The sequence below is a fragment of the Grammomys surdaster genome, unplaced genomic scaffold, assembly GCF_004785775.1.
Source record: "Grammomys surdaster isolate TR1022 unplaced genomic scaffold, NIH_TR_1.0 127, whole genome shotgun sequence".
Lineage (NCBI taxonomy): Eukaryota > Metazoa > Chordata > Mammalia > Rodentia > Muridae > Grammomys > Grammomys surdaster.
The window spans coordinates 5,640,361-5,653,944 of record NW_021604585.1 but is presented as its reverse complement, the minus strand read 5'-3'; the positions used below and the strand labels follow the sequence as shown (position 1 = coordinate 5,653,944).

The following is a 13,584-nucleotide window of genomic DNA, read 5'->3' as shown; positions in this document are numbered from 1 at the left end:
TATATATATATATATATTCATATGTGTACATACCTGTTGCCTTTGGAAGCCAGAAGTGGGTAGTAGATTCTCTGGAACTAGAGCTACAGATAGTTGTGGATGTTGGGAATTGAACCTGGGTCCTCTGGAAGAGGAGACAGATAGGGCTCTTAACTGCTGATCCATCCCTGTAGTCTATCTATCTAGTCTGTCTATCTATCTATCTATCTATCTATCTATCTATCTATCTATCTATCTATCTATCTATCTATCTGTCGAGTGTTTTGCGTGCATAAATGTCTGCATGCCACATGTGTGGCTGATGTCTGAGGAAGCCAGAAGGTGTCAGATCCCCTGGAACTGGAGTCACAGGTTATTGTGAACTGCCACGTGGGTGCTTGCAATCAAGAGCAGCCAGAGCTCTGAACACTGAGCCCTCTCTCCAGCCCCCACTGTTAAAATACTCTGGTACATGTTGAGGTTTGTTCTGTTGCTATGTATTGTAATGCAAAATTTTATACCCAAAGGTCTCGATAACCATAGTCTAGTCACTTGAGTGATTTCTCAAGTTTATACGCTTTTGGTGAGCAAACCCTACTCCTTGATTTAAAACTATTGGTTAAGTAAAATTGGTTATAGCTAATTACCAAAGGGATTAGAGGTAGGTGGGTTTAGAGTTACCTGGTTGGGGGTGGAGAATTGGATGAGTTAGGAGAGACTAGGGAGGAGAAGGAGGAAGAACGAGAGGAGAGAGAGGAAGCTGCCATGAGGGGAGATGGACGACGGTGAGCACGTGGCCAGGAGAAACAGCAAGGATCTGGGGTACACCCCTGGGGAGGCAGCCAGGCCAGCAGTTAGAAGAGCAGATTAAGGGCTACCCCCCCCAGTAATTCTCAACACCAAATAAAATAACCATAGTCTGAGTCTTATTTATTTGTAAGCTAGTCAGGGATAAGCTTAAAATGGTTCTACAACAGGTATGTGTTTCAGGTAGGCGTGCTATACAGTGAAGTCGGAAATCGCTGCTTTTGGTCTCAGACGCTATCTGATGACACTCTGCATCGGTGGAAGCAAGGGGCCTGTTTGTACATTCTAAAAGGATTTCCCTAATAGTCATAAGGTTGTCACGTAGCATATAAAGGTAGGCAATAAATGTCCCTCAAGAGGACAAGATAGCTAAGGGTCATTTGACTCTGCACCTGCAACAGTCAGCCTTGGGTAATGTTTAACATAGGTGTGGCTTTTTTTTTTTTTTCTGAGAGTTTCAGTTAACATCACTTTATTTACAAAGCAAAACATATAAACACGCTTTTGGTAATCCTGGGGATCAAACCCAGGGCCTTGCTGAGAGTTGGGGGTGATTAAGTATATGTCCTGTTTCCATAGTCGTTTTGCTGTAGGATGCGCTGGCACAAAGCCGTGTTGGCATCCTCTCTTTCCCGTTTTCTCTTGTCTGTGCGTGTGTTTTCTAGCTAGCCTTTGCTCCTGCATGGCCCCTTCAGTCACATGTCTCCTCTTCGGCCATGCTGCTTCACGCTTTGATTCCGTGCAGCTACTGCTTGATTTCAGCGGTCCTTATCCAAGAGGCACTTTGATCATAGTCTTTAGTCAATTCTATCCTGAATACATTTCCATCTTAAAGTATCCTCTCCGTGTCTGAAAAAAAAATTTTTTTTTTTGAGACAGGGTTTCTCTGTATAGCCTTGGCTGTCCTAGAACTCACTCTGTAGACCAGGCTGGCCTCGAACTCAGAAATCCGCCTGCCTCTGCCTCCCAAGTGCTGGGATTAAAGGCATGCGCCACCACTACCTGGCGTCTGAAAATTCTTAATTGATAATTTCATTTCTGCAAAAGTGCTGCATCCAAACATGGCTACCTTGTGTGTGCACTCATGCATGCATGTGTATGTGTGTGTGCACATATGCTTGTGTGTATTTGTGTATGTGTGTACTTGTGTGTACACGTGTGTATGTGTTTGTATTGGGGTGTATTTTATCACCTGAACAGGTCAGATGCTACCGACTTTCTATTTCTGTCCTTAGGTAGTTCCATATAACTTACCATTTGTCTATCACTTTATATTTGTAAAGGATTTACTTATTCTTAATCATGTGTATGTCTGTGTGAGCATATGCTGTGTATGTATGATGCTCTCAGAGGCCAGAGTCACCTAACAGTCACAGATGGTTGTGAGCCCCCTGGCATGTAGGCTGGGACTTGAACTCTGGTCCTCTCCATTCCCTACTCACATTAAAGTCCTCGTAGTTGCCCAGCGCTCCCTGTGTTTCTGGTTTAGAGCACTTTCCTCATTTCCACTAGGATATATGATTATTTTAGCTGAACACTGCCCTCTTCTGTTGTCAAAACAAGGATGCTTTTTACCTTTCTTGTTTTTGAAGTGTACTACAAAAAAGTGTACTGCAGGGCCTTGTAGACGCTACTAAAGCACACTGCCTCTAATCTCAAAACCCAACCCTTAAACTTTTCCTCCTGAGACAGGGTCTCACTCAGTTGTCAGAACTGGCCTTGAACTCCTTCTGTAGCCAGGCAGGCCTTGAACTGTGGCCGGTTCATGTGTTACAGGTGCATGTGTTTTCTTGACAAGCCTTTATTTGGAGGCGGAGGGTATATATGACGTTTCCTTTTGCAACACTCTTTTTTATATACCCCCTTAGTTCCATCATTCCTCTTTTCTGCTAGCCACCTCCCCCTTGCAAGCATTCTCCAGCCTCCCCTCAGACACCTTCCCTTCTAGAGTTGCTATTATGGTCTCATGTGCTTTAACGCCACTATCTCTGCACTTCCCACGGCTCAGTGTGCTGATCCTGTGGGTCTCGGGCTTGTTTCTGGTATTGTGTCTGTGTTCCACATCAGTGGATATGAGTTTGCCGCCATCTGGTGCTGCCTCTGCTGGCTTGGGACATCCATGTCCCCCTTCACGTGGATAGTGAAAGCTGTAGCTTTCTTTCAGTTGGCATTGTGGCTGTTTTCTTCTTTGCTGTCCTTGCTGTTCTCCTTGGTCTTGAATGGACTGAGAAATCCGCATGGAGGACAGCTATTATCATTAAGCAAATTAGTAGCTCAGAAGGCAGTTTATGAACCCAGTGGCACATGCTGACAGTCCCTAGTTTGGGAGACTGAGGCTCATGAGTCCCTCCAGCCCAGGAATTATAAGGCTAGGTTGAGTAACAGAATACATACAAAAAGTATGCTGGCAAGACAGTTCAGTGGATAATGGTGCTTGCTGCTAACCCTGCCAACCTGTGTTCAATCCCCAGGACACACATGGTTGAAAGAGAGATGGCTCCCAAAAGATGTCTTCTGGTGGCTGGAGAGATGGCTCAGTGGTTAAGAGCACTGGCTGGTCTTCAGGGGTCCTAAGTTCAATTCCCAGCAACCACATGGTGGTTTATGATCATCTGTAATGGGATCCTGTGCCCTCTTCTGGTGTGTCTGAAGACAGCTACGCTATAGTCATATACATTAAATAAATAAATAAATAAATAAATAAATAAATAAATGAATAAATAAATGAAGGATGCATGCATGTACAAACAATATAAAAAGTAATTACATTATGAGCAAAATATAACAACTAGTAATAAAATTGGGAAAAAATGAGAAAAAGATTTAAAAATGCACAAGACATTTTAAAGAATTCTTGGAATAGAAAGGATTTCTCTACCTTGAAAATACCACTGTGCCCAGGCATGGAGTGAAGCCTGGTTGTAATTGCAGTGCCTGGGAGACTGGAGGAAGAAGGTGGGTTCAAGGCTAGCTCAGCTGCACAGCAAGACCCTTTACTACCCCCTAAGATACATTGCATTAAGGAAATGTTTTGTAAAACTAAATTTCCGAGTATACTGATTTCATCACACACGATGAGTGGGTGACCCAGCAATCATATAGTGATTTGTGTGGTGATTCCTTACAGCTTGCCGACTTTCGGGAAACCATTAAGAAGATGTTGGGATTTAACATGAAAACAGCAGACAAGGATGTCATTAATCAGCTGAAGCTTGTTGTCCAAATTTATGAAATTTCTAAACGATCGAAGATGGCTTCTCACTGTGAGCCTGCACAGGCCAAGTAAGCAAGTTCTGCCTCTACATGATGCTAAGAAGTTATACACAGTTGTTTCCTACAGCACCCAGAATATAGCTACATTATGAATAAAATTGGAAAGTTTCATCTAAAATCTCTTCTCTCCTGTGCTTTGGGATGATCTATTATTTTTGGCTTAGTTTGTATTGTCACTTGAGATATATGACACTTATCTAATTATTTTTACTGACTGCATTTCAAGTAGCATATGAACCATAAACATATAACTAGCTGTAACATTTATAATTATAGTCAATAGCCCATGTCTTGAATGAGTGATTTATTGGGTAAGCAACCCTCCTTCGTGCCTGGGGCCCCGTCCCGGTCTTTTGGAATTTGGAGCTGAGGTGGAGCACGGAGTTGATAGAAGCCAAAAGACTGATGCTCTCCGGCCTTGTAACTTTCTCTAACTGTACTGGAGGCTAGAAGCTCATGGCTTCTGGAAACTTAACACTCTTTTGCTTATTCTGTGGCTGAAAACTGCTGACTTCTTTTCTCTTTTAACTCGCTGTTTGCTTAAATAAATGCTGGAAGAACTTAACTCTTTGTATTGTTCTGTGCTTCAATGAGCACCAAAAATCTTGACTCTTAATGTGTAAATAAACACTGGGAAATTACAAAAGGGATTTATTGCTAATGCTCCTTTCTCTGGCGTCAGCCAGAAGCCTCGAATTGGTCAGGCAAGAGGCTCAAAGCTCGTTAACTCTTTTGGAACCAAAAAGAAAAGAAAGGAGGGGAAAGAAGTCACTCACACAGAGAACACACACACACACACACTGGGTGAAGTGGAAAATGGCTACACAACCTTTCTTTATTGCTATTAGCCTTTTTATAGCATTTTAGACAAAAAGTTCTCTATGTAAGAAAGAATTACCTCATAGATAAAATGTTACGTAAAAGGGGAGGTACAGGAAGTATCAATAACAAGTTCAAAGCAGTGTTTCATTCAGTAAGCTCATAAGTTCAAAGCAACAGTTTTTACATGGCCTTGCCTTATCATGTGCACACCTGTGGCTTCATCCTTGCAACTGAATGTTTTTCCTTGAACACAAATTTGTCCCAAGCCTATATCTCTTTTTAATGTAATTATGAAAGCTCATTGTATTTCTTTTTTTTAATGATTTATTTATTTATTTTATGTATTCACCATTGCTCTCTTCAGACACACCAGAAGAGGGCATCCGATCCCATTGCAGATGGTTGTGAGCCACCATATGGTTGCTGGGAATTGAACTCAGGACCTCTGAAAGAGCAGTCGGTGGTCTTAACTACTGAGCCATCTCTCCAGCCTCACATTCTATTCTTGACTCTAACTTTATTACATCTTCTAGCAAAACAGCTAAAACCATTTTAAAACTTCCTAAAATTATTTAAAGCAAATCAGGAATTCTATGAAATCATTAATTCATCTAAACAGTATTAATTCATGAGCGTTCATCTTTATATTGATCTGCTGGAAGTCTGCTCAATAGGGCAGGCTAATGCCCAGGAATCCTTAGGGTATGTAACAGTGACAGGAAAGGCATACCAGCTGCAAGAAGCAATCCTGGAATGAAGACTCTTGGAGCCTTGCCTCTCAGAGCTCACCCATTGCATACCATGCAAAAACAGTGGGCCACCCCCATGAAGGTCACCTGCTAGCCTTAACCTTTCCTAGATGGCTCCTGACACCTTAGAAATGCTGTAAAGTTATACTATTATCACAGTTCAGTCTATCTTATTTCCTTAACTAGGCATATAGATATCAAATATGACTCATCAAGGGGTTGGAAGGTCACTGAAAATTCTTGTCAATAGAATGGGTAATAGAGGGCCAGGCAGTGGTGGCTCACGCCTTTAATCCCAGCACTTGGGAGGCAGAGGCAGGCGGATTTCTGAGTTCGAGGCCAGCCTGGTCTACTGAGTGAGTGCCAGGACAGCCAGGGATACACAGAGAAACCCTGTCTCGAAAAACCAAAAAAAAAAAAAAAGAATGGGTAATAGACTATATTGTGGTTATTGTCCTAGTACTTAATATTTATCTTAATTAAATTAAATTAAGTGTTTTAATTAATTAATTTAATAAATATTTAATAGTTAATTAGGCACACTTTCCACTTTATAATAACTTCATTTAAATTTGTGTTTTGAGAGAGGGTCTTACTCTGTAGTACAGGCTGGCTTCATTGCCTTTCCAATTTCTAGACTCTAGAAACTGACTCTAGAATCTAGATGTTTCTTCCTTTGTGTGGTGGTGGTGGTGGTGGTGGTGGTGTGTGTGTGTGTGTGTGTGTATGTGTTTGAGACAGGAACAGGCTAAGGAGCTTGGACTGGCCTCAAAGTCATGATCACATACCCTGAGTGCTAGGATCATGAACTGTACCACTATGCCTATGTTATATGTAGCTTTTGCTACCCTGCCTTAACTCTGAGAATGGGCCACAACACCAGACCCTGCCCACAGAATATTGGATCAGTGGATGAAACATACACACAACACACACACATACACACACACAACACACACACACACACACACACACACACACAACACACACACACACACACACACACACACACACACACACCAGCTAATCTTAAAATACCTTTGCTAACTCAATGACTGGGCACTGGTAAACCTCCCCTGGTGCCCCAGGGCATGATCGGATAGAGTGGCCATTGGTCACTCCAGCTGAAAACTCGAATTGCCGGTTGGCTTTATCTCCTGCAGCTGGTCCTCCTGCTCTCTCCTAGCTCTCTCAATTGTGCCTGTGTCCTCTCATGCAACTCTTAAGTGTCCTGCCCTGTCCTCAGTCGTTGGTCGCTATTGACCTTATTGATGGATCAAGAACCAGCTGGGGAACAAGACCATAGCATCAGAACCAACCCCTGTATTCCTCCTTTTCTGTCCAAAAAAACAAAACAAGAACAAAAACAAAAACAAAAAACCCTCTTTTCCCAGACATAAATTGAACAAAACCATGATAATCATGTAAATTACAAAGTATGATATACAATTAGCATCCAGTTCATCGTATTTGTCCATTAGATAAAGTACTCTAACATCGTTCCTAATTTAAAGAGTTACAATACTATCCCTGGATTATGTTTGGACTTTAGCTGGCAATGCCGTCTGAAATCCGTGTCTTCCGCTCCCAAACCTCTCTCTCAATGTTAAACAACTTGAGTTTGATTATGAGATTATAATGAGTCCTCAACTCTGTCAGAAATCCGAGAATGACCTAAACATTAAATGGGTGTATAGGAGCACTAAACACAGCTTCCCAAACTTAACAATTGTAGAGACAGCTGACTACCTGGACAGCTCACTAATTTCTTATAATGTTGGAGCATCTGTCTTCAGCGTTTTGGCCCAGAATCATCTGATAGACCTTTGCAAAGTAGGGTTATGCAGGACTGTTTACCCTTTATTGGCAAAGCTATCAATGTCCACATACCCTGTCTTTTTCCCAGAAAGTATTTTGTCTGTAGATGAAATAGGAAATTTCTGCCCCATGGCTACGTTGCCATGATAAAAAAAGAAAAAAAAATGAGACAGAAGGAGATAGAGCAGAACCACGTGGCCTAGAGAAATAACAAGTAACAAGAGATCTCATAGTTGGGGAATAGAGTAGTGTAGAGATAGATCTGCCCAATCTAGACGTGCAGTTTATAAATATTATAACTGAGTTGTGTGTTTTTGCATGGGCCTATTGGGGTTGGAGATTTACTGCAACAAATTGGCACCCATTGTATTGCTTAGAACCCAACTAACCTGAGATAAAAGTCCACTGCCATGATCCTCACCCCCGAATAAATGGCTGGAGCAGTGATCTAAGGCTGCAGCAGTGTGTGGATTGAAAACTGACTCTGTCTGAGGGGGTCTACAGAGAGCTCCAGAGAGTGCTCCTTCCCCAAGCCCCGTGCAGAGAGCTACAGCCAGGGGCAGCATCCCAGTCCAGAGCTGGGACTTGGGCAGTGCTGGTGTCAGATTCACTGAGCCTAGGGATGGACAGGGGACCCTGGAGTGCAACTGCCTGTGAGGTAGTTTTCTGGCAGAGAGAGTGAGCTGATCTGTGCATCTATATCCAAAGAAGTCTTTCCTTGCTCGCTCTCCCATATCCCCCTCACCAAGACACAAGACACAAGACAGCCAGACCAGGTCTCCTGACTGTTTGAACTGCAGGCTGCCTGAGATCAGTACACATGCTGCCAGTTGCAACCCAAACAAAAGACAGAGAGCGGGCTCTAAGCACAGAAGTCTCAGGTCTTTCTACAGTCAGCCTCTTCCTGTGAATAAAAGAATCTGAGAGGACTGCAGTGTCCTGAATCAAACAGCAGAGGGAGACAAAGGGACAAAGAGCTCTGAATCAGGTAGTAAGAACTATAAATTTATATATATATATGGGTGTGTGTGTGTTACTTAAAGATGAGAAACACAATAAATACAATAAAATACAATACCTTTTGGGCTTTATGGAATGATATTTTGAACTGTTCGACAGGGAGAGATTTAAAGGAAATAGCCAGCTTGTCATTTGCCATTACTGCAATATTTATTCTCTTGATTTACGTGTCTTCTCAAAATACAGTGCCCTAGATAAAAAATTACGTGCCTTAGAAAAGGCATTAGAAGAAACACTAGAATGAAAGGTTCAGGAAAGTATAGATCATAATAAGCGACAGAAAGAGGAGAATAAAGGTTGGAGACAGGAGCTGAGAAAGATGCTAGGAAAAAAGGATTCATAGGCCAGACTGAACAGCAAGGAGACAGAGATAAAATTTGGAAGCAGACTCTAGGGATAATTTACTAAAGCTAGCAAATCAAAATAAGATAGATGCTACAAAGTCAGAATTACAACAAAAGGAAAGTTTTAAAATGTGGAAGCAGGAGTTGGAGAGATAGCTCAGTGGTTAGGAGCACTGGCTGCTCTTCTAGAGGTCCTGAGTTCAATTCCCAGCAACCACATGGTGGCTCACAGCCATCTTCAATGGGATCTGATGCCCTCTTCTGGTGTGTCTGAAGTCAGCTACAGTGTACTCATATACATAAAATAAATCTTTTTTAAAAATGTGGAAGCAGAACCTTAAACAGAGAATACAAGAACTCAAGGAACAGGAGGAGTGACAAAAGGAGAGATATGAAGCATGGGCACAGACCTTAAGGGAGGAATTTAAAATTACAATTGAGGAAAATACTCACGTAGGAACAGAAGATAAAATTAGAGAAAGACAACCAAAGGTTATTAGAAAACAAACTTTAGTTTATCCGGTTAGTACACAACAAAGACCTCCAGACAATGATCACCCACAGGGTGTCAGGAACTTGACTGGCAACCTGTGGATGTGTCAGAGCTGAGGGAAGTTAAGGAAAGTGCCATTAATTTTGGAATGCAGTCGCCCTGTAGAAAACAAATCCTGACTTCCTGGGCTACTAAAAATAGAGTAATCCCTCAAGACTGGAAGGATATGGCAAAAACAATACTAGAACCTGTGTCACATTTACAATGGTTCTCATGGAGGAGGAAGAAGACAGAGGAAGAGGTGGAAGGAAGGTGGAACAGAACCACCTGGAAGCCACACATGGCAAGGGATCTCATAGGTGGGAAATGGGCTAGTGGAGTGGTGAATCTGCCCAGTCTAGATGTGCAGCTTGTAAACCCTATAACTGAATTGTGTGTTTTTGCATGGGCCTGTTGGGGTTGGAGATTTACCACAACATGTGTACCTTGCTCACATTCTTGACTCATGATCTTCCTTCATTTTTAGTATTTTTTTAAGATTTATTTGTCCTTTTATGAATGTTTTGCTCATGTGCACTGTGTTCATCGTGTGTGTGCAGTGCCTGTGGAGGTCAGAAAGACATCAGGTCCCCTGACAATGGTGTCAGTAACTTTTATTTGTCTGAGTAATTGTTGTCTCACAGGCTTACTGCTGAATACGCTCACCCTTTCTAGTTCTTTCTGAACTCTGGCTGGCTGGTTCAGTTCAGCTGTTCTGACTCAACCTCCTCTCCAAGATGACTGATTCTACCTTTCTTTTTTTCTCAGCTTCTCACTGAATTGCTCTGCTTGAAAAACTGAATGGAACTGAATTCAGCTGCACTGAACTGCACTGAACTCAACTCCACTGCATTGCCTAAAGTGAACTGAACTGCACCCGGAGAACTGCCCTCCACTCCTGACTTACTCTGCGCTGCTCTTAAGTAACCTCTCTTTCCTGTCTGTCCTCTTCAGAGTTGGGTGTGTTCTATCTCTGACTCATTCTGTCAAATCTTTCTCTTGTTCATCACTTTGTCTGCCCTTCAATTAGACATCACTTTCAAACACGGCTGCTTCCTTCTAAAAACTAACTTTACCTTCACTGTTTGACATTAAAGGTATGTACAAGCCTGTGTCTGTATTCTAGCCAGATAGCATAGACCTAGAGGGTCTTTGGATGTGGTCCCTCGCCAGAGCAGAATTAGAATTCCTCTACTCATCAGAGTTATATATGGTTGTGATGTAGCTCTGGCTGGCCTGAAACTTGTTATATAAACTAGGCAGGCTTCAAACTCGCAGACATCTGCCTGCCTCGTCCTCCTGAATGCTAGGATTAGAGACTTGAGTCATCTCATCCTTCCTTCCTTTTAGACCCCAGTTTTTGTCATGCAACTATTTCTCTAGTTCTCTTATATGCGTCTGTTTCTCATACCAGAGCTCTTGTCATTACATTAGGAACACTTGGACATCTACAATGATGTTCCCCATTTTTATTTTTAACTTTTATATTTACCGTGCTGGAGATCAAACCTAGGGCCCTCACACATGCTAGACAAGCGCTCTACTTCTGAACTACCTCCCTAGGGCTGACTACCTTATTTAGGCTAACTAACCATAAGGTTAGTCAGTTAACAACCTTATCCTTTTCTGTCTTTGAACTTAATATAGTCGGGTTCAGTGACAGAACATTTTTGAAGCCATTATTTAGCATCCACTAAAATTGAACACACGTGTGCTTTATAAGCAGGCAATTCCACACCTACACACGTAACATGTGTATACAGATTCTAAAAAAAGATATTTACTAGACTTTATATGGCTGTGTTCATAACTGTACCAAAGTGTATATTATCCAAATGACCAACCACAGCCTAAGTATGGCAACCACATCTCCTCGCAGCTGAACAGGGAGGTGTCAACTAGAATGCTGAACTTTCTTAGCAGCCAAACCAGTGGCTCCCGGACCAGAAGTAGAGGGGCAGACAACACGGGTTTGAGGAGGTGGGTCTCCTTAAGGGAGGTAGGAAGAGCGAGAAACGCAATATGGCTATGCTTAGTTGTCGCTGAACAAACAGCTTGGTTCAAGGCTGGAGCTGTTTAGAATCTTAGCATTATCTCAAGATTAGACAATAAATGTATCTTGGATCTCCGTGTTCTAACGACGGGGTTGTGGGCAGCTTCAGTCACTCTGACAAAACACTTCCTGTAATTACAGGAGCTTGTGGTACCAGAAGCACCTGAGCTAGAGTGCGCAGCCCTGAGACATAATGTACTCTGCCTCTGTTCTTCGGCTGTCATAGCAGGAGTCCTTAGGCTTTACAGCCTGGAGTTTCCCAAAATTCTCTTCCTTCATTGTACTCAGCCCTTCACCTCTAAGTGGTCCCTTCCACATGGAGGGACCCTACCTAATGTTCTTACCCAAATGGACATTTAAGTCAGGGCCACCTTCCTGCTCAGAATTTGCTTTCCGGGTGCTACTAAACTTGAGGTCCCGAAGAAGATCCCAACAGTTTAGCAAAGCCAGTTTTATCCCACTTGAACCGCGCAGGCCTTGCTGAACTTGTGTACCTCGTAGAAGGTGTGGGGTTGGCTACAGATGGATTTCAACCAATCAGGGTGCGGGGGTGGTGCCAGGGCTCTGCTGGGGCAGGGTTTTGGGCGGGGCAGAGTTGCGTGCCCATTCGTCTCTGTTGCAGCAGGCTGGTGGCTTTCCTGACTTGACTCCTGGAGGCTTCGCCCTGTCTCTCAGCTCAGCCAGACTGGGGTCTAAATGCGACTATCTGGGAAGTTTCCCAGAACTTAGCAGTGCTGGCAACAACTCTGCAAGTGTTCCGGCTCTGCGTGCAAGGTTCCTCTAAGCTGCTATACCTGTACTCGGCGCTGCAAATATTTAAAATGCTAGTGCTTTCCCAATTTCTCACATAAATTAGTTTATGATATATACTCCATATTTATCTTAATAGTCTTTTGTTGTTGTTGTTGTTGTTGTTGTTGATTTTGAGACAGTGTCTCACAACGTAGTCCTGACCACTCACTATGTAGACCAAGCTGGCTTTAAACTTACAGAGATTGTTTGCCTTCCAAGTACTGGTATTAAAAACTGTGCCATTATGCTCAGCTTATTTTTTTAAATATATTTTTATTTTATGTGTATATGGGAGTGTCTAGATATTTGTGAGTGCACCATGTGTGTGCCTGTTGCCTGTGGAGGCCAGAAAGTGTTCTGTCATCTGGACCTGGACTTACTGGCAACTGGGAACTGCTATGTGGGTGCTGGGAACTGAACCCACGTCTTCTGCAGGAGCAGCCAGTACTCATAACCTCCAAGGCATCTCTCCAGACCTCCATCTTTTTCTTTTTAAAGATAAATAGAACAGCTAGGCAAAATTGTGAAGGTTTTTAATCCCAGCACTTGGTAGGCAGGCTTAGTTCAAAGTCAGCCTGGTCTACAGAACAAGTTTTAGAACAGCCAGGACTACATAGAAAAGCCCTGTCTCAAACAAAAACAAAACAAAAATAAAAATATAACCAAGGCAATAAAAATAGGCAAAATTCTTTTTTAAAAAGATATTTATTTATTTTATGGGTGTGTGTGTGTGTGTGTGTGTGTGTGTAGGTGGCCCACCATTTTGCATGGCTGTAATGGGTGTATGGTGGACAGTCACAGCCCAAGAGCTTTGTCCCAGGATTCTTCTTGCTCCTGCTGTGCCTTCTCTTGTGACAGTTTTGTCTGAGACACAGAAATGTTCCAGAAAAGCAGCTGGGAAAGTGTTCCCTGCCTGCAAAGACACAAGAAGGTGTTCAAGGTTTCCTATTGAGCTTGTGCTTGAGTGAGGGTCACGGTCACAGCCATCATGGATGAGCTACTATGAGGACAGACTGGGATACACCAAAGGCAGCAAGCAGGAGATGGACGGCAGATTGATTTTATGGCGACTGTGAGATCCAGATTAGTCAAATTCAGAAGCTCCTCATAGAGATAGCTATGCTGGATGTGGCCTTTATTTCATTTTCTTTTTCTCTGCATTTACTTCCTGACCTACAACTGATGTCTCTCAGCTGGCTGTGGGTTAATTTGTTCTACTTGCATAGAAATAGTGGGCAGGCCTCCTCTTCTCTCTCCGCATGCTCGAGCTCCTTTCTCTCTTTCTCTCTTACTCCCCTACTCTCCCTTTCCCCATGGCGACTTTCCCGGCCTTGGTCCTTGGGGCCGGTGAACTCACCACCCAAGAGCAGAAAAGAGAAGAGGAGAGGGGAGGGG

At 42.9% G+C, this 13,584-nt stretch overlaps 1 protein-coding gene across 2 annotated transcripts in view; it reads left to right on the top strand.

The window, feature by feature from the left end:
- Nucleotides 1-4,177, top strand: part of LOC114640955 (coiled-coil domain-containing protein 170-like) — a 43,871-nt gene extending 39,694 nt beyond the window's left edge. For both annotated transcript variants that reach the window (XM_028790047.1, XM_028790055.1), the window contains one exon: nucleotides 3,914-4,177. In XM_028790047.1, the coding sequence (XP_028645880.1) occupies nucleotides 3,914-4,072 (159 nt within the window). In that variant the 3' untranslated portion in view covers nucleotides 4,073-4,177. The remainder of the gene's footprint in view (nucleotides 1-3,913) is intronic.
- The last annotated feature ends 9,407 nt before the right edge of the window (nucleotides 4,178-13,584 follow it).